Source organism: Manduca sexta, chromosome 15 (genome assembly GCF_014839805.1).
Source record: "Manduca sexta isolate Smith_Timp_Sample1 chromosome 15, JHU_Msex_v1.0, whole genome shotgun sequence".
Taxonomy (NCBI): domain Eukaryota; kingdom Metazoa; phylum Arthropoda; class Insecta; order Lepidoptera; family Sphingidae; genus Manduca; species Manduca sexta.
Genome location: NC_051129.1, coordinates 10,599,056 through 10,619,621, shown reverse-complemented (window position 1 = coordinate 10,619,621; position 20,566 = coordinate 10,599,056). Strand labels below are relative to the sequence as shown.

The following is a 20,566-nucleotide window of genomic DNA, read 5'->3' as shown; positions in this document are numbered from 1 at the left end:
TATTATTATTATGAACTGTAATATTTTACGTCCACTATTTTGGTCGAACGAAGATGCACTTTATTTTTGTCATGAGCAAGTCTGAAAACGTATTTGTAGATCACGAGACGGTGTGAACCATCGCCCATGAACACGCACAGTACATAGCAATTGTGGTTTCATGACGACTTTGAAAACGCGCAAAGAATTGGATAAATTGCCGAAGGATTATTTCGGAATTTTGGCAATCGCGAAGTTACCCGATCTTTGTAGCCTTATTTGACCTTGTTACTGGTCCGAGTTGGCTAATTTATTCTTTGGACGAAACTGTCTACATCTTTCTTAGTATCCGACATAATTGACGTCAAATAAAGTCAGTCATCTTGCAGCAAACCGTTGGAATACCGTCCTGGGGATAACTACGAGTTAGACCACACGCGACGGTACGAGAGACCACAGAGGGACGTGTACGACGGCATGAGGCAACGGCAGACCGCGTATATGACGGGTTATACGGGCTACGTTCCCGGGATGAACTTCACGTGAGTTACAAGTTTAGGAGCTTTTTTACCTATCTAAATTTGTGGGAACTTTTTTTTTACTCTCTCTCGCATATAAATAATCACCACCATTGAAAATTGAAAATGCCAATGGTATCAGGACTTTGTGGTCACGGCTTACTATTAAGTAGAGGAATGCGGGAAGAGAAATACTTTGCACATTATTCATGGGGAAAATCACTAAGTCCCATGACCCATTCATAAATTGATAAACTTAGTATTACAACGAAATAGATAGGCACCAACATATTTTTAAAATGTAACAGTTTATTCATATATTCATTCAAATTACGTCCACAGTTACGGTAAATCGTACGGACGCGCCGCAGACGACTGCATGACGAATTTCACCGAACATCAACGCGATCTGCGACGCAAGGCAGATTTGAACAAGAGCTACGTGCGATCCAGGAGCGCGCCGAAAATGGAAACCGTGCACTCCCGGGACGAGATACGACGCGATCTTAGTAGATTTAGGGAGATTAATAAGTACAAAGGTAAATACTTTATTGTAGTACATGGTAGGTATTTGTTACTAGAGGAGAGTAGAGTTTACAGTTCAGCTAATGCTACAAGACATTAAATATCACTGCTCTTAATATATAAGTAATCGTGAATGTTTTGCAAGGTTTAAACAAATAAAAATACTTTTGTATAGCAAACGAACATAACAGCACAAATAAACAATTTCTTACCTTTCAGAAAACACAATTTCACCGGAATTCCCTCCGATAGCTGGCTACACAGGCCACATACCTCGAATAAAGGGATCCGAAGCATCCCTCAGTCAGAGATACCACTGCGCCGCGAAGCGTGGATTGGAACTCATTAGACTAGAGAGGGACAAACGAAAAGAACTAATAAACGCCGACTCAAATATAAGAACGATATTAAAGGAGAATGGAAAGAAATATTCTTATTGGAATTGGGGATAGCACACGGGCAGAAGAATGTTCTTTACAAAGGCCCGATGAACATTCTTCTGTAATTGGCCAAGTCGGGCCTGTCTTGAATTGAATACGTCGTGTAAATAGGAACGTAGAATTCAACCGAAACTGAGATATGGTATATAAAAAACTAGCAGGGGTAATCAATAGGCGGTAACTTTATCGAAGAATTGTTGACTGGATTTATATCGGTTTTAATTTAGGCCGCTTTGAGACCGGCGATGGGCTTTCTGACACATACTTATGTGACGGCCCATGAGATTGTGTCTGTTATGAGAAGTGATCTTTCGTGCTTTTTCCTTGTTTTGTGATTTTAAAACCCTAAGATCTAGTGAACCATTCTAATGTATTATGTATTTATATCAGTCTGCTTTAAAGTCGACATATAGAAATATTTACAAGGCGTATTCAATGTAACGAAGCAGTATTTAAATTATTTCGATTAAAAAAATTGTAAAGAAATGTTCTAAGCATCGAAGATAAACTAATTGTGCATCGACAAATACGGAAAAGGTTCGTAGCTTCTAGAATATAGATGAATTGAAGTAGCACAGGTTCAGAACTCATTTCCTATATTGTAAAATGAAGAATACACTCGGTGACCGTATTATTTTTTAAGAACGACAAGATGTTTAGATTAAGATTCCTAAAATACAAAAAATATTAGATAATGATATTTTTTCTAGATTATAATAAACTGCAGCGTCGACAAGAAAATATTATTAGCAAGAGGCTAGATTTTAGTGTAAATGAACAGGTGCCTGTAAACAATACAGTAATGTATAATAATATGTAAGTTTCTTAGTTTATTGAATAACTTCTGCTGTGTAGTAATAAAATTAAATAAAATGTTATCCCTAATGTTTGAAGGAGGTGAAGCATTATTAATACAAGTTGTTGTCATTTAAAGAGAATTAATGGACACCTTCAAATAACTGTATACAACAGGAAGACATATCTTAACTTTGTAATACCTACATTTGGTCTTTATCTGGGTATACATTAATTTGAGGCTGACTGTACCTAATAATAAAAAAATCTGCTACATCGTTTTTTTTTTCATGTCTCAAACGTTTTATAAGCTATCTAATTAAATTCAAGAGCTAACTACAATAAAAATAAAATTATCTCTAGCATTGCATAGGCAATTTGTTACGATGATTTGCCGTTATCTGTGTACATTCTAGAATCCTACTAACGCCATCTATCATAAGCAATCTATGTAGATTATGGCGGGAAAATGCCCGGGAGTATTCAGACCTAAATCAACAAACATAAGTTGGCATTGTTGAGCGACATTTAACGCATCATTTTAATTTTAAGTCACATATTGGGTGTTATTTATGAAAAATCTACGACACCAGAATATTAGATTTTTGGAAAGTTTCTCATAAAGTACATCCAACTACTCTATTTTTCGTTAGTACTTAAGTACCATCTTATCAATAATAATACAATCTTCCACCTATCGATTTTTGCTGACTTATGTTTGGTGGTTTATAAAAGCATTCGAAGAGTATGTCAACCATACTTCTAATTTGTTAATGCCATTTCGTCTTATTAAATCCTAATGAACTTTATAAGATGTTAAATTAAAAATAGAATAAAAAATAAAAACTTGTAAAATTAATAATGCTTTTATTATAACCTTAACATTAGATACTTGTATTAAAATAGATACAAAAATAATTAAAATAATTTATACATTTGGCGTAATTATAACTAGGACTGGCCTAATAAATTCTATAGAATTTTATATTTAATAATACCAATTAATCATTTAATTAATCGATTAATTATTGTCATGTTTCACACAACTGTTATCACGAGAATTCGATAAGACAAGGTACAAACACATAAGGCACATTATATTGTTTCAAGATAATCATGTTTGATATTAATGTAGTCTTAATAAAGTAATTGGAATTAACTATCACCTACAATTGCTTTGTCAAATTATTATTTTGGCTCTAATAACTTTAAATCTTGAACAAATAATACATTAAAAATATTGATAATTTAATAAATCGGAACTAATTAATTAAAGGTTTCGTAATGGTAGCGGAACATGGACATTAGAAATATACGAAATAATATCGAACATGTCTCAAAGAGCCGTTGCGTTTTTACATTACAACAGTACCGGGTTGGGAACTTAAATAAGTAATTTCTATAACATGAACAATAGCAATTCGAGTATATTTAGTTAAGTAATCAAATGAAATATAATCTCAACTGTTCGCAATCTCGACCATTTTACCCGTTTTCTCATCAACTCCATCAATGATCACCGGGTTCTCATCATCAGTGGCCATTTCATTAATTTCCTTACTTCTATCACCAATCATTTCATTCAACTCTTTGTTTTTGTCTGTAGCTAGTTCTAGCATCAAAGTCTCGAGTTTCTGTGCCTTCCGTGTCTCATTATGAGTGATTAAAGCACACAAATGTTCAGTTAGTAACTCCTTCTTCTCTTTCTCTTTCTGTAAATTTATTTTTGCTTGCAGAAACTCTTTTTCCACTTTGAGATAATGTTTCCTACAAATAGAAAAAAAGAGCTTATTATCAATCTGTACAAGTATCTTTTCACAAAAAGACTTAAGTAAAAGAACATTTGGAATATATCTTTGCAGGTATGCAACTGTTTAATCACCATATACTGTTATTGTGATTTAAAACTTATGAAAGTAATAAATACATTTCACAGTCCTTAAAACAGTTAAAAACCTTATGAATAGATATCCAAAACAACACATTTGAACGCAAATTTTTATCAAACATATGTACTTGTGATTCACACAAAAAATATAACCCTAAGTGTGAATAATGCAAGTACACTTTTTCGTTCAACTTTTCCATTGATTGGTAAATAAAAAACGCAATAAACTTCCACTTTAAAAATAAATCACTAGTTACTACTCACTCTGCTTCACTATACGTCAGGCAAGCTTGATCAATCTTTTTCCGTAACACAGCAACATCTTGAGAAAATTGTCCATCCAATACTTGTAATTCTTTCTTTATTTTCTCTAGCCTTTGTACCTCCTCTGCTGTTTGTTTTGTCCTGTAAGTATTTACAATATCCTTACATCCAATTTGATTTTAATCTCATGCATTCTTAGTGAAAAATCCAATAGTTGTGTTTGGAAATTAACCAGGACATCAAAACACTAGACACATCTTTTATTAATTCAAAAAACTAATAGAAATTTTATTGAAATATAATGAAAATGTAGTGCCAATAATATCTAATACCTCATGTCATTATTATGGCATAAAGTAATTGGCATCATACAAAATATAGAAAAATTCAACAGTTTTTGTCACATACCATATTGTTTTGGTAATCAAATGATAAAATTTGTTCATAATTTTTACACTTAAACATATTTTTGTTGTACTGTATTTAACTTTTATAAAAACATATTGAAACAATTTAAGACATCAATAGGCACAAACTTACATGTGAACCGACACATAGAACTGATAAGATCCACTCGAGATATCTTCTCTCAATGTGATATTATGAGATAAAACTACAAATATTGAAGATTCATTACAATTACATACAGCTACATAAATAAAATCTCAACCATAAAATATTTATACAATCTTTGCCTTTGAGTTGTGACATTATGAAAAAAAATAAAGCTGAAGAAATAATTATCACCATAATTTTTGAGTCATGTGAACTTTAAGGTCTTAGGTTTGCTTCATATGTATTTTGTATTATACACATTCTACTATTTTGAATTGACAATAACAATTTTGTTGTAGAATATACCTTATTAATATGAGTTAGGCTAAAAAATTAAAAATATTATATATTATAGTTAATATATTCACGTTAGTGACACTAATGATACTAATGTATTGAATATTAAATACAGGATTATTTTCTTACCTATCAGCCAATGCTTTAGCCAGCATTTCTTTCCTCTTCTTGTTCTGCTCCTCCATGATCTTCTGTTTCAACTGTAAGTCTTCCATTTTCGCTCTGTGACTCGCTATCTCATCTTCTGTATAATTCTCCACACCTCTCACAATATCCGGTTTCACTGTAGTGTTTACTTCATGGACACTTTTATTCTCTTTATTTTCTTCAGAATCACTTACTGTTTCTTTTACTTCATTATTCACATATTCCTCAGCATCTATGACATTATTATTATGCAAATCGCCATTATGTTCCATATTTTTATTCTTATTGTTAAGTATATTATCACAAACTGGTGAGGTTGGTGTTCTTATACTTAGTTTACATTTATCAAATTGTGTTTCATCTATGGCATCATCTGAGCTCTGTTTTTGTAAGACGGGTGATTTGTACTTATATGTAGGCCTTGAAGGTTTGATAGAAATCTTTCCCACTTTTTTGGCTCCAATATTGCTAACTGGTGGAACTGTAACAATATAGTACACTTTTCAGCAAGAAAATATTGACATTTGTGACATACATACTGTAATAATTCATCAATGAATCAATAAGTAAGAAACTTACAAATTAAGGAGCGATATAAGTTAAAAATTAACTAAATTGTAACAACTGACACTGGTTAGAATAATAAAACTAAATGACATGCTTTAGTAATGCAGCACAGTTCACTGATATGACATCCTGTGTTACATATAACATCAGGAACTCAACAAATGAAATCAAACCCGTTTTAAATCCACACATTTCATATGAACCTATGATAGCTGATCTAACAAATGATGTAGCCTTGGCAAATTAATTATGACTCACTATTTGATAGTTGATGCATTAGTTTGATACCTTCCTAGAAAGAAACATAACTATAATTGTGTACAACAAAATTAACTTTGTTACACAATTTAATAAAAATTAATTCAAAGCACCAGTCATTAAGTTTTAAATAACGTAATTTTTGTCTGTATGGGAAAATATGCCCTATTTCAATTTATAATTCAAATGTAATACTGTTGGTGCACACAAAATATCAATAAGCCTTATTACAGCTCATAAAAACAAATACACATTAAAACAAGCTATTGTTTCTCAAATACAAAGATGTTTATTTAGTGCAATGTATAATATTGACAAATATACCATATCTTAGGGAGGATCAGGTTTTATAGTTTTTATGTTGCTTTTCAATAATGCTTCAGTGCACCCTTTTCTGTTAAATCTTAATGGGTGCACTACTTTGTGATTTTTTAAACTGGTCAAGTAACAATTCCAGCCCAAAGTTAATAAGGACAAATTGTTTTTCCTACCGAACCAACAAGTATTTACTTAATAATATTTTTTATTTTTTATATGTGCACTGCACCTGATGGTAAGTGAAGTGGGGTCCAATAGAATGTCGACTGACGAGAGATGATTACCCCATGACAGTTAAACCAATTATGCCTGCCTGTTGGAACCGAATATACACAGGCTGATCCCGGAACGTGACAAACTTATATGGGCCACTATGGCAGATTTTAACACCTTGTGTGAGGTGGTTGCTACCCATGTGGATATAAAATATATTCTACCACCAGCAAATTAGCCGGACCTCAACTGGAATAACTCTATTTAAAATTTGTCGGTAATGAAGGCTTTGTAGCATAATGTATGATGGTATAAATCATAAATTGATTATCTTATTGTAGGGAACATATTTTGTATGTACACAGGCCTGCAATGTGGAACAAAAGTACTTTGTATTTTAGGAATCTCACAAACAATCACTTGCATCGAAAGTGGTAGTGTTAAGTCAGGTTTATGGTGTGCATTTATTTATTATTAAGGGTTAATTTGGGAAAAGGTAAGAATAAATTACTGAAATAGGTGACTTACCACCACCTACCATCGTCTGCTATTAGTAGCAGCCGTGAGATGCTTATTACATTATGTCGAGTCAACCGTTTTTATGTAGTTATCTTGTTCATATTGGAGCTAAAGAATAACAAGTGTGAGGGGTTGGAAGATTGATAGCTTTTGATAAAACTAAAACTAAACCAATAAGTCCAAACCATGAGGTCCTCTAGTTACGATATGTTCATAAAGAAATCTAAAAATCATCATAACACCCACACCGAGGCATGAAATAAATATATGTGGCTCGTTCATGCTATAAGTAAATATTTTTTTTATTGATCAATATCCGAAAAAAAATTAAAAACGTCGACAAAATCTCACCATTGTTCTCATTGCCGGTTTCTCCGGATTTTATTCGCTTCAAATCTTCTTCACTGAAACCCGTAAATGTAGACATTTTCATTAAGTAATAATTTACTTTTTTATGTAGCCCATTTAATATTTATTTTATATAAAAAAAAATTGTGACCTCAACACATTTGACGTGTAGGTACGGAAGAATGTATTCATTCAACAGGTATCAAAGACAATATAACTACTTGATAGGTATATTCTGTGTTTGCAATAAAGGTCCTTATTCACATTCCGACTTAATACATATTGCCAAAAACACCATACTGGATTTAATATACTATATACGTGCAGACGTATAATACGCACACGCACTGGGACTAGATTAATGTTCTATGTTAAATGGGCTTTATATTTATTAATAATTCCTAAGTCCTAACGATGTCCAGACAATTAATTATTGCTCCATCACATATAATACATAATTGAAGATCACTTGGAAGAGCAGATGCTTTCCTGGAGATTAACACTGGATGCCAAACGGATCGTGGGGCGAGACTTATAGCAACATGGATGGTGAATAAGGGTCTTCATGTATAATGCATATCGTAATAGTTGCCACAGATTGTAAGTTGCCTCTTTAGTCTATAGTTAGGTTTTATGAATCTGTGGTTGGTTGCCTTTGCTTTGGAGTTTGGCGTTCTTTGAATTTCCGATCTGGCGGCTTAGTATTTTAGGTTATAAATACGAAAAATTATTTGGGATTTCCATTGGTTTTATTGTACAGTTGCAGGTATGTATTATTTTCTTGTTGTAAGTCAGTTTTTTATCTTCGAAAAGTAATATTTACTTGTGTTTTAGATACAAAACAAAAAAATGGCGGCGGCTATGCCAATCAACCCGAAACCTTTCCTAAACAGTCTAACGGGTAAATCAGTTTTAGTAAAACTAAAATGGGGCCACGAATATAAGGGACTGCTGGTATCAGCAGACGGTTACATGAATTTACAACTAGCAAACACCGAGGAAATCGTCGACGGGAACTGCACAGGTTAGTGCGGAATTTGTCTGTAAACAAGCCTATAAAACACAAAATACGACTGAATTATATTTAATGATTGGTTCTGGGTAAACGAACCATAATTATATATGAGTAAATTCAATAATTATATTTTATACCAACAATACTATAATATGTAAAACCAATAGTTTGTTTTATTGCTTTGCATGACGAGACGAGCTTGCCGTTTGCCTGATAGTAAGCCATACGACCGCCCAAAAACAGTATAAACACTATCGAACAACTCGGATTACAAAGTATTATTTGATATTCCCCTGTGTTCACCAACCCATGGCATGACATTTATTTGCACTCACTAAATTTATTATTTCGTTTTGTAATTAATCAGTGATTGAATATGTACAATAGTAGTCTAATTGCATCCGTTGATACAATATCATTGTTAATAATTTGTAAATTCCAGGTAATCTCGGTGAAGTTCTAATTAGGTGTAACAATGTGCTGTATGTCCGAGGGGCAGAGGAAGAAGATGAGGAGGGGGAGATGAAAGAATAGCATCAGGCTTAGTCTCCTAGTTATAGGAGTGGATAACCTGGATTGATTCAATCAATCCTGAACTGAGAATTCATAATTCTCAATACAAACTTTTTACATTCATTATTAATGTGCAAAATTCACAGTTGTGTAAAATATTTTTGACTAACCCAGTGTATATGCAAGAAATTACATTTTACTTATGTCAACATTGTGGCAAAATTATTGTAACTGTCCTTAAATTGTCATTTTAGTATAAGTAATATGGTGATAAGAGATCAGGTCATTATTTATAAGTGTTTAATGATAGCATTTTAGTGATTTAATATTTTGTCCTATGAATATACTTTAATGCTGGCTATATATCTCTTCAAATGGTAAAGAACTGTCATATGGTATAGAAAATATCAGTGAAAACTTATCCAAGTTTTATTTTTTAAATATTTATATTATAAGTGCACACTGGAGTAATATCATAATTAAAACAAGATATAATGACTGTTTTACGTTTAAAATATGATAATATTATAACTATTCTAGCCACTAGAAGAACTGCAACAGATAACCATTTATGGGAGCTTTATAAGTTTTGTACATTGTATGGATTAGAAGTGTACGGGAGATATTCAGCACTAGATAATAAGACTAATTTGAAGTAAACATTTTGTTTCATTCAAAAATTACTGTCTTCATGTCGAGCTGCAATGTGCAAGCAATTCAAGCAGTTTGTTCTGGTTTTTAGCCTTATAAATACTGAGCACTGTGATGTATTTCGAACTTTGTTTTGCTTGCGGCTTCACACGCGATAATACCATTTCCCGCCACAATACTCTAAAATACTGTATTGATCTCAAGCGCCATCAGCACGATACCAGCGCCATCTATTAAAAAAAATACCTACAGGAGTGAGATACCTGGATAAATATTAGCCCATGTCCATGACAATATGATGTATATGTGCATCAAATGTCATCGAAATTGTTGCATCAGTTTCTGAGTTTACATCTAACAAACATCCACATATTTTCACCAAGTTTTCGCTATTATAGCATTATTAGTAAATTTGTATCAGTAAGGTAGGATAGGTAATATATATGCATAATGCATTCTGTATCTGCACTGAAATGTAAGGACTCCATTAGAGGCGTTACGTTGACCATTAGACAATTGATCATGTCGTAATCATTTCGTTCACCGCAATTTTAATATAGGTAAAGCTAATGGACTAGCCTACCTGAAATTAGGCACCAGTTGCGATATTTAGAATAGCTCTATTTTACGAAATATAAATATAAGATTGAAGAATAACTTCAAACCAGCCATTCAGTACATTTTATAGCAATTCTATCATATTGTGTTAATTTTTTGAGCTTATAACAGCTGATAATAGTGAATTAATATTTCAAAATTCATCATTGAAAGAGCCCAATCAAAATCTAATTTTATTTCAAGACTGTCATATAACTGTTTTTTTTTCTGGATCGACCTGAAGATAGCATAAGGTTGATTAATATCTAACTTTCAAATTAAACAAGAAAAATCAGTCATTATGATGATTTAATTTCAGATAAACATTACAATGTTAGGAGCTGAGAATTGCCGTTACAAATATATCATCTTAAAATAATGTTGGTGTACCATTAAGAATAAAATAGTTATAATTAACATCTATGTGTTAACTTTTCTTTCCATTCAATAATTTACTTTTTTTTTCAAGTTTCTTTTTGTTTTACGAAAAATCTACAAATCGATATGTTAATCAAATGGTAACATAAACAATATAATGTTCAGACAAAATATTTTCCAAATTATCTTTGTATCACAGTGAGTGTGTATAAAATAAGATCAGGTGTTGTTATTTGAAGTTAACATGAACTGAAGTAAACAAAGCTCTATATTTGAACAGTTGCATAGCATAATATGGAGAAAAATATTGTAAAATCCTACTGTATATACATCTAATTGTATATTCAGATAAATAAGTAAATCTTAAAATAAATATTTTGAGCTGTGTCCATTATTGGACTATCAAAATAAATGCTACAAAAAATATGCCTGTGAACACAACATATTGGTTTGGATACAAAAATAGAATATGTTTTTAAAATCCCTTTTTGAAGGCAGTAAAATATTTTTCCGAATAATAATAGTGATGCTGGCTTAAATCAAATCTGATGATATTTTATATCCTAGTGAACACAAAAAAACGCTTTAATGGCGACGCGGGAAATTGATGACAATAAAAAAAACATTCAACCGAATTGATAACACAAAGGTTAAAAAAAAATCAATGAAAAAAAATTTCTATATTCGAAACATCTGTCAAATGCTTTTAAAGATACGATGTCCACAATAAGCCGAAAATGTGAAACTATCATTAACTTGATCACTCGAACAATAATTTTCTAATAAGCCGTGATTTGACACTGGCCAACATTCATTTAATTATTACATCACTTACGCTTATAGTTAGGCTGTCGTCACTAGCAATAGACATCAAGATAATTGGGTGAATGTAGATTCACCATAAATTTTAACGAGAATGATACTTCATCCTTTAAAGTAGCTTAGTTTGTATTTTACAATGAATATAAATCAATGAAGTATATGTCCTGGATATAAACCAAGAATTAGTCCGTTACATAAAATGTTACTGGGACAATTAAACACCTTCAATAACATTGAGAAATCTTGAATTATAAAAGTCCTTAACTAGTAACACAGTAAACGCAAGCCGAGGTACCAATAATTCCGTTAGAAATATTTTTAAATGCCTGGCTAATTGCAATTTTTCGATTTCTAAAAATCTGGTAATCAAATCGCCATTTTGTTAAACATTAAAATAAAGAAATACACACATTACCAACAAGTGAAGAATAAAACATCATTACTAGTTACGTAATACTTCGTGTACATTTCTACCTCTCCAAATGCCCTCACGGCCATCCTCCAGTGTTAGAGCACTATAGCCATCCATTTTTAATTATTACCGCATTAGTTTATTTTCAACATTAATAATAATATGCAGTGATTGCAACAAATCTTTTATCGAGGAAACTTTGTTCCACTTCCACTGAACCACCAGTTTCTTTGGCCAGCGATAATATCTGGAAATAAGCAAAACATTTATAAGAAAAAATAAAATTTATAACACTAATCATTATCTAAAAATATCATAAATTATTCGTGTATCAACCTAAATAATTTCATTGTATACAATTAATTGTGTAATGGTGGCAATTACGCAGAAGCACAAGAGGGGTTTGATGGATTGATCCCAACCCTAGAATCCAGTGAAGTGAATCGCCACAAAGGAGGCCTTATGTTAAAATTTGTTGAGCGTATAGACTATAGACTTCATTTTAACGTATAGAATAAGAGGGACCCCTAGACCTCGGTCTCTATTCCATTAATACGGCGTTAGCAACGCTCCTGCTATAATCCCGTAAATTATTTTCCACTTAGTTCGCCAGAAGTCATTTAAAATGTGTGACAACCTTCATGCACACATAGTCAAGCAAACAACTCGTTTCACAGATGACATTAAAAAATTAATAATTATTATTTGGGTACCTGATCAGATCGCGAGTTCCTTGGTAGGTACAGTGCTATAGAGGAAGATATCGTCCGCGCCACGTTCATCAGTTCCGACGCGGGCCGCGGCTCCAGCATCGTCTCTATATCGTACTCACGGGTCTGAAAACAACCGTAGACACTAAAAATCTCAAAATAACACGCACACTAAGGGTTTTAAACCCCAAGTTTTGCTACCTGCTGCCTTTTTCAAGAAATCAATTCATCGTGCAGTAGGGCTTTCTACAGTAAATCTCCGAACCTATTGCAGTTCGGAGAGTTACTGTAGAAATTTATCATTAAAAAATATATTTGTCTTACCTTAGTATAATCAGGCCCACCCCACGGTGGGCTCAGGAACACCAGGTCCGCCTTGAGTTCGGGCGCGAGTTCGAAGAAATCCCCCACTATGAACTCGATGCGGTCCGCGACGCCATAAACGGTCGCGTTGTGGCGCGCCATCTCGATCTTGGCCGGGTCTATGTCCACCGCGATTACTGCAATACATCATATTATAAGTATGCAACGTTTTGCTCGTGGTTCCCTGCTCCCATAAAATCAAAGAATTATAAATGCTTATAATTATTTTTGATATGCGATTTCTGGCAGGCACTTTTCCTGGTATTGTGGAGGGTCGCATTTTTTTATTGGTAACCACTAAGAGTTGTGCTCGAAAATGTTTTGCACATAAAAAATGTTCAGTGGAATTTATCTGGTAGACTTACAAGCGATTTGTAGTAACTAACTAATGTACTACATTGTGTACAGTGTGTACTTAGTCTTTGTACCTTTATGGCAGGTGAGCGCGAACTGTATGGTGTTCCCGCCGGCGCCGCAGAAGGCGTCGAGTACCGTGGCGGAGGCGGCGCCACACTTGGTGGCGATGTGGCGCGCTACATTCTCCGGCGTCACACTGAACCAGCTCTCCAGGTCCAGCTTCACGCCCTCGTCAAACCTGCAACACAAGGAACAATATACAGTATAGCCGTGCTGGTTGCTCGTACGAATTTGTCAGCTTCACAAGGATTTACTATTATCTTGCAGAACAAATGTCCCTTTGATCCAATGCTGGATTTGTCAATAGGCCTTATAAGCTGCGGCCCAGGCGCGACAGTGGCTTAGTGAGCGGAGGTTAGGATTGTAGTGGTGGGTCTATTGCTCAGAGGCATCTAGAGAATTCCGCCACGGCATCCCCTACCTGTCGTAAGGGGCGACTAATTGGATCAAAGAGTCGCGAATCTAGCACAGGCTTCGATTCAGCAATGATTGCGCGTAGCCGCGAAAGTGGTGTATACTAGAAGAAAAGTATAAATTTAACACTGTCTTGAAATACAACTATGGTGTTAGTGAAATGAAGTTTAGTCTAGTATAGGTACTCCAATTTCGTCCGCCTGCCTACATATGTCTAATACATATGTCAACCAAATGTTTCAATCAATGCAACTACAAATCATAATATTACAGCCTCATTACCTATGAAACAGGGAGTGCCGCTTTTTCCAATACTTCAACATTTTAGGATCGTCTCTCAACTCTGGCGGCAAGTCACTCGCATCGTGGTCATCTTCCTCCAGCTTAGCGTAGCGTTTCTGTCGTCTCCTGCGCTTGGTCGTCCCTTGCTGGCTCACTGTATCCCAAATGTGCGATATTAACTCACTCAGTTTTAATTTCATTGTGTCTCTTATGGAGGTTTGTGTGTAAATGAATGAAAAGGATAATTACAATCCATTTTATGATGAGGAAAGTTCATTAAGAGAATTTAAATGTAAGTAATTAGCAAATCATAATGAATGCTGAATCATGTTAGGGGAAGCATTTAGGGTCTTTTGAAGTGCTTATTATAATTACAATGGTTTATAAAAAAGTAATTATGTTAATGATCTATAGCTTCTGCCTATCCTTTAAGAATAGAGGTGGGATATTATGATTGTATGTTTGATGGTCTGGTCTGGAGAACAGATGTAGCACCAAAGACTTTACATGCTTTCCAAGGCACATGGGTATGATACCACAAACTCTCTGACTGGGTTGCAACTGAATTAATTTAAAAATGGAAAAGCCTGGTGACAATTTTTTTTTGACCTGACCCGGGATTCGAACCCAGGGCCTCAGCGCAGTAGCTGTACTCATACAACCTACACAAGACTACGCCCCCAGGGCAATCACAAAGTACAAATTAAGTCATATTACTTCTATAGCAACCATTTTAACACTGTTATGACCTATGATCATCTTAATAATACAAACCAATAGTTTCAAAACTTGAATATATTTTGTAATGAATACCTGTATTATCATATTCGTCAGATTTCTGCCTATCGCTACCATCTGGAGCATCACTTAGCAGATCCGAGTCGAGAGGTAACAATGTATTTAAAGTCTCTGCAGCTGAATCTCTATCCATTGTGCTTGAAACTTCTTTTTGCGGTTCTAAATTCATAGTGCAATTTGTTTCTGATTTATTCTCAGTATCAGATTTAACTGGTGCCGCTTCCTCATCTGTTTGCATTTCCCTCTCATATTGTGAGTCTTTTGTCTGTAAATAAGTCTACAATTACTATGTTGAAGGGTGTATTGAACTATTTTTTGGCACAGAATTTGGTTATTTTACTCAAGACTTTACACATGAGGTGATTAGCAGCGGCAATTACCCCTTCTGAAGGTTATCATCAAATCTGGGCGACTCAACATTGGGTCGTTAGGCAGGGCGACCCCAATATAACCGCTCAATCCATGAAGTATAAGCAGTAGTAATAAGGTATTTTCATCGTGAAACCAAAAAAGGGGGGCAATTGCCCCTGTAAACCATATGTAAACTACTTAATTCACCGAGATGATTTATATGTCATATAATATGTAGTGACTGAGCCCTAACCATATCAAATATAAATTCCTATCCACAGCAACTCATGTATTTGCTTGAGATAAAATTGGCAGCGAATCCTAGATCACATCAGTTTTTAAGTAAAGACCTACTAGTTTAATGACATAACCAGACGGTATCGTTTAAAAACAATATAAAGTATGTTAGGAAAAAACTTTCGTATATGGAAAAAAAATAATTTGGAAAAAATAGTAAGACTACATACCTGATCAACTTGGTAGGCGTTCCCGTCATCATCAAAGTATGTTTTTTTTCCACCGCCGATCTTCTTGTACCTGGGCGGGCGCAGCCTCCCAATACGTTTTCTGTACACTAACAATCCCTTAGGCATTTTGTCTGTGTGTAAACAGAAGCCCATAGTCTCGAACGTTGACCTTATCTTCTCAGACGCCACTTCTTCGTCGTCGATTTCATGACTAAAATAAATTTGTTAGTTATTTATAAGCTCAGTATATTAACAGCGAAGATTTAAATGCATATTCCATTAAACCTATAGAGGATGCAAACATTATAACCCGGATGCTTAAAATAACCTTGACAGCCGTCAAGTGCAAGTTAAACAAAATTACCGCAGCCAATAATTTGGCTGCAATCTGCGGGGAACTCCCGCACATAGATCAGTTTATCGCCGATCACACAATGAACTAAAAAAAGAAATAAATTCTTGGTTCATAATTTTATTTTAGAGGGGGATTTTTCTTGAAATGCTTTAATTAAGTCAGTTTAGGGGTATTATAAAGCAGTCATCTGATAACAAAGAGAGTATAAAACATTTACCTCCTTTTTAATGTGACGGGCGTGTCTTCAGGAGGATCGTCATCTCCGTCGTCATAGCTATAAGACGTGAAATTGTTGTTGCTCACTGACTGCGACACGCTTGTCGCCTCAGCACCGTCGTCATTAGCAGTCACTGATTGTGTGTCTGTTTTGTTATTTACATCCTCGGCCACAGCCACATCTGTTACTTCATTAATCTCATCACACTTCTTTTGCTCCTCTTTTAAAAGAGTTTGAAGCAAAACTCCTACAGAATCCAAATATTTGCTGCTAGGTTTCTTGTTCCGCTTTCGGGTTTTGGTAGGTTTATCTTCAAGTTGTATCTGCTGTACCTGTGTCTGTACTTCTATTACTGTTGGCATTTCTTGTGAATTACCTTCGCTATTTTCACACTCGATCTCAAACACTTTTTCCTCAAGTTTATCTTTGAATTCTGCTTTCACTACATTGATAGCATCTTTATTTAGACTCTGTATATGTATGTAGTTGGCATAATGTAGCGCGTATTGCTCTCCAAAATGTTTTTTCCATAGAAACTGCCAGTACTGTTCTGTGTCCATTTCCTCAACAGGAACTTGATCTAGTCCATCATCTATATTCGCTATTCTTGTTTGGTCATTCGACTGATCGTCTGACGATGAAGACACGCTGTAATCGTCTGTGGGCGTCGATTCCGAAGTGACGTGGCTTGATGTGACATCGTAGCTTGATAGAGTAAGCTTAGTGACATTTGTCATCGAATCTGTGCCAGCTACAGTCCTGGGACTTAGTATTCTGTCGTGTTCAGAGCATGACCGCCTTCTGGCTATAGGCAGCCACTGTTCATCTTTATTTGGTCCGCTCAACTTTTCATTTTTCTCAACATGGACACACACATTTGTTTTCTTATAAGGATTGACTTTAGAATCATAAGAAAACTTTCTCTCCCTCATACCATCCTCATCATTTTTTTGAGCAGCTTCTTTGTATATTTCATCAACTGAATGTTGTTTTGGTATGCCATTTTCATCCATGATCAAATCATTGTTGTCATTCAAGTATGCAGGATTAATGTAGTCACTGTATTTCTTAATCCATGACGCCCAAATAAGCCTTTCCCCATTGATAGCCCAGAATTTGTCCCAAGTCTCTTCTGAGAGGTAATCTTCATCTCCAATAATACCTTGAAAATCTTGGTCCATTCTCTCCAGCTTGTCATGTGTGGTGTAGTCAGAATGGTAGTCTTGATATGTAAGGTCTGCACCACTGTCACTTGGTTGCAAGGCATGGGACGTGCCATGGATTTGTACAGCATCATGTTCATCGGTTGAGCAACAGTTTTCTGTGTGCGATGCGCTGCAGTAACAGCTTGCAACATCATCTTTCTGTTCAAAAAATATTCAAATTGTAATTGAAAGAGAATGTAAATTTTGCAACTGTAGTAAAGAAATAAATATTTCAATTCTACAGAAAGCAAATGATAGTTACTGAAGATAAATGGAGAAAAGCATAAGCATATGGCCCACCTGATTCAAGTAGTCACTTGCACTTACTGACTCCAGGAATCCCTTTGACTGTACGGTTATCAAGGGCATTTTATAAAACAAATAAGAATTAGATTTGTTTAATAAAATTTTAATTATGACAATGCACAGCATACTTATTGTTAATAACAAATATTTCAGCTGATGAATATTAAGACAAAGTATAAAAATTTTAACAAATACTTTGGACAACTTATTTTACATAAATAGGTATTTGTAAATACTATATCTCTAATTCTTCAGAGGACAACAACTCATGTGTTTGTAGTTTGATGGGATAATATTCCTCCTAAAATGTTACACTTAGCCTTCAACATTATCGGACCCAAAATCCAACCCTGAACAATTCACATGTTTCTTAAGTATGGAGGAGATGAGTAACCCTCTACACCTGATGGTAAGTGTGGGGTCCGTACAAAGTGTTGACGAGAATTGATTTTCTCTCACCAGTCAACATAATTATGCTGATCTGTTTGAAACTAGATATTATGTGATTTGTGTAAAGTGTTTTATTTTTCATAACACTAAAACACCTACATATTGTACATAAAACTTTACACATCATTATAAAATATTCTGCCACTAGGCCTGTAATAAAAATTGGAATAGCATTGTAATGTTTATATGTACTTACCTCACATTTGACCTTATAGGAGGTGTCCAGGGAAAAGTGTACATGTGACTGATCCTCTCCCTCTTGAGACTGTGAGTCCTGAAGAACCTCTATGTCACTCTCACTGGCATACTCTTTCTCGGCATTATATGTTTTTACAGTGTCCCTGCGTAACAGTGGGCTTTTTATTTATTGAAAAAATGTATATATTTCATAGAAAACAATCACTTGGATCACTTATCACTCGTTGGTAAGTATACTCCCACCAAAAGTTAACCGTTTTATGTCCGTTATATTAATTTATAGAAAAGGAAAGCAAAGTAATTTTGTTTTGTCTATTTTTATTTAGGCACTTTTATCCACTGTGGTGGATTGTCAGTCCAAATATGTGTAGTAAAAATATTTAAAGCCTTTAAATATATAATGTATCATATTCTAAAGTAAAACACCAGTATTTAATTCCAATAAATAGCTTATGTCTATAAAATTCCAACACAACTTACAATTTTCTTGTTTTATTCTTTTAAATCAGTGGAGGGTGTGTTTTGAAATTTAGTTCCCTTTACTATTAGATAAAAAAGAACAGAACTCACCTGATGAATGCTCTGCTACATATACAGTATAGGAAATTATCTTCGTCGTATTCATCTTCATTCTCACTGTCTATGTTGAAATGAAATTCAGCAAGAGGCTCCCAACGATGGTAATGATCGTAATATTCCGACATTGTTATGGATTTGTTGTCACTATTTATTCACATACAGACCAGATACAATATGTATAACGTAAATACAAGTAAATTTAATAATGTTTCTTTCACATTTTCATTATTTTACAAACCTAACCAATTCAAACCCAAAAATCGAAGATCGAATGACGCGAGATGTGTGGCTTTCCGTTTAACATTTTTATCTTAGTTTCAAACTTACCTTTAAGTATTGTTAAAAATGATTACAATTTGCGTGTATAGAAACGTAGCCAATTTACGTTTGGATACACAACTACAAAGATCTCTAACAATAAAGTAAAGCTAATTTATAGAATTTTGTTCAATTAAAAAAAATTTAATCATAGACTGCTTTTCAATAGGATTACTTGTACTGTATAATACTTTTGAGCAGTGTTTTCAAATTAGACCATTTTACGTTATTTGGGCTATTTAGAAATGTTCGCATAATATTCCCTGTTTTTGAAGGTCATCTTTAGCTTTTAGAGTACCTTTCAAAACCGACAAATGGAGTAATTTAGTTGCTCACCTGTTCAATACACTAGACGGGGTCGACAAGGACGCCTAAGTAATTTAGTTGCTCACCTGTTCAATACACTAGACGGGGTCGACAAGGACGCCTAAATAATTCGGGAATGAAAACTCTTTTTAGGAATATTAAAAGCACAATAGCACAAAATAAAACCAAAGGAAAGAACACTGTTACTGAAGCTTCGAATAAGTTTTTTCTATGAGCATTTGACAATTATGCATCAAAATATTGCGGGATTGATAAATAAGTCCGATCAATTAATTTTACATCTGCATGAGATATTTGAGCTTCAGGCAACGGGTATAGACGTCATCTGTATTACAGAACATTTTATGGAAAACGGACAAGAAGATCTTCTCAATATACCTGGTTATAAATTGGCAGCATATTTTTCTAGAGATACAAAACGAGGAGGAGCCTGCATACTAATAAAAGAAGGCCATCAGTACAAAGAGCTGAAGAACATAACAGATATGTCAACTCAAGGAGCTGTTGAATGCTGTGCAATTGAAATAACGCAACATAACCTCGTCATTTTATGTATTTATAGAGTACCGATAATCAGTAATCTAGATATTTTCTACGCCAAATTAGATATTATATTGCCGACAATATGTTATAAAACACGCAAAAAAGTCGTTTTATGTGGTGACTTTAATATCAATATTGCAAAAAAAGATAAAACTTCTATCGAATTTAAAAACTATTTACTTAATTATAATCTTATATTACAAATAGACCAACCTACACGACTGCAAAGTGACACATGTATTGATAA

The 20,566-nt window shown here is 34.2% G+C and overlaps 4 protein-coding genes across 6 annotated transcripts in view; 2 read left to right on the top strand and 2 right to left on the bottom strand.

Moving 5' to 3' along the window:
* Positions 1-3,056, top strand: part of LOC115451256 (protein FAM166B) — a gene marked incomplete in the record, with an annotated part of 14,433 nt that extends 11,377 nt beyond the window's left edge. The window contains 3 exon segments of the mRNA XM_037438728.1: positions 369-521; positions 840-1,036; positions 1,242-3,056. Coding sequence (XP_037294625.1) covers positions 369-521; positions 840-1,036; positions 1,242-1,474 — 583 coding nt within the window.
* A 48-nt stretch (positions 3,057-3,104) lies between these two features.
* On the bottom strand, positions 3,105-7,850 carry LOC115451255 (RAB6-interacting golgin). Its single transcript, XM_030179490.2, has 4 exons — positions 7,635-7,850; positions 5,391-5,889; positions 4,410-4,550; positions 3,105-4,024 (listed from the first exon to the last, which is right to left on the bottom strand). Exons 1-4 carry the CDS (start codon positions 7,714-7,716, stop codon positions 3,718-3,720), a joined length of 1,029 nt encoding a protein of 342 aa, XP_030035350.1. The 5' UTR covers positions 7,717-7,850; the 3' UTR covers positions 3,105-3,717.
* Positions 7,851-8,166: 316 nt separating this feature from the next.
* On the top strand, positions 8,167-9,819 carry LOC115451252 (small nuclear ribonucleoprotein F). The gene is made up of 3 exons (XM_030179484.2): positions 8,167-8,397; positions 8,466-8,655; positions 9,089-9,819. Exons 2-3 carry the CDS (start codon positions 8,481-8,483, stop codon positions 9,178-9,180), a joined length of 267 nt encoding a protein of 88 aa, XP_030035344.1. The 5' UTR covers positions 8,167-8,397; positions 8,466-8,480; the 3' UTR covers positions 9,181-9,819.
* Positions 9,820-10,698: 879 nt separating this feature from the next.
* On the bottom strand, positions 10,699-19,422 carry LOC115451251 (trimethylguanosine synthase). Of its 3 annotated transcripts, none has more exons than XM_037438725.1 (10): positions 19,123-19,422; positions 18,551-18,695; positions 16,394-17,757; positions 15,822-16,032; positions 15,019-15,280; positions 14,206-14,359; positions 13,521-13,687; positions 13,054-13,229; positions 12,733-12,855; positions 10,699-12,266 (listed from the first exon to the last, which is right to left on the bottom strand). In XM_037438725.1, the coding sequence occupies exons 1-10, from the start codon at positions 19,254-19,256 to the stop codon at positions 12,171-12,173; spliced, it is 2,832 nt and encodes a 943-aa protein (XP_037294622.1). In that variant the 5' UTR covers positions 19,257-19,422; the 3' UTR covers positions 10,699-12,170. The 3 variants fall into 3 exon arrangements, with proteins under 3 accessions (XP_037294622.1, XP_030035343.1, XP_037294623.1); XM_030179483.2 differs by having other exon boundaries at positions 15,019-15,268; positions 19,123-19,420; XM_037438726.1 differs by lacking the exons at positions 18,551-18,695; positions 19,123-19,422 and adding an exon at positions 17,899-18,435.
* Positions 19,423-20,566: the final 1,144 nt, after the last annotated feature.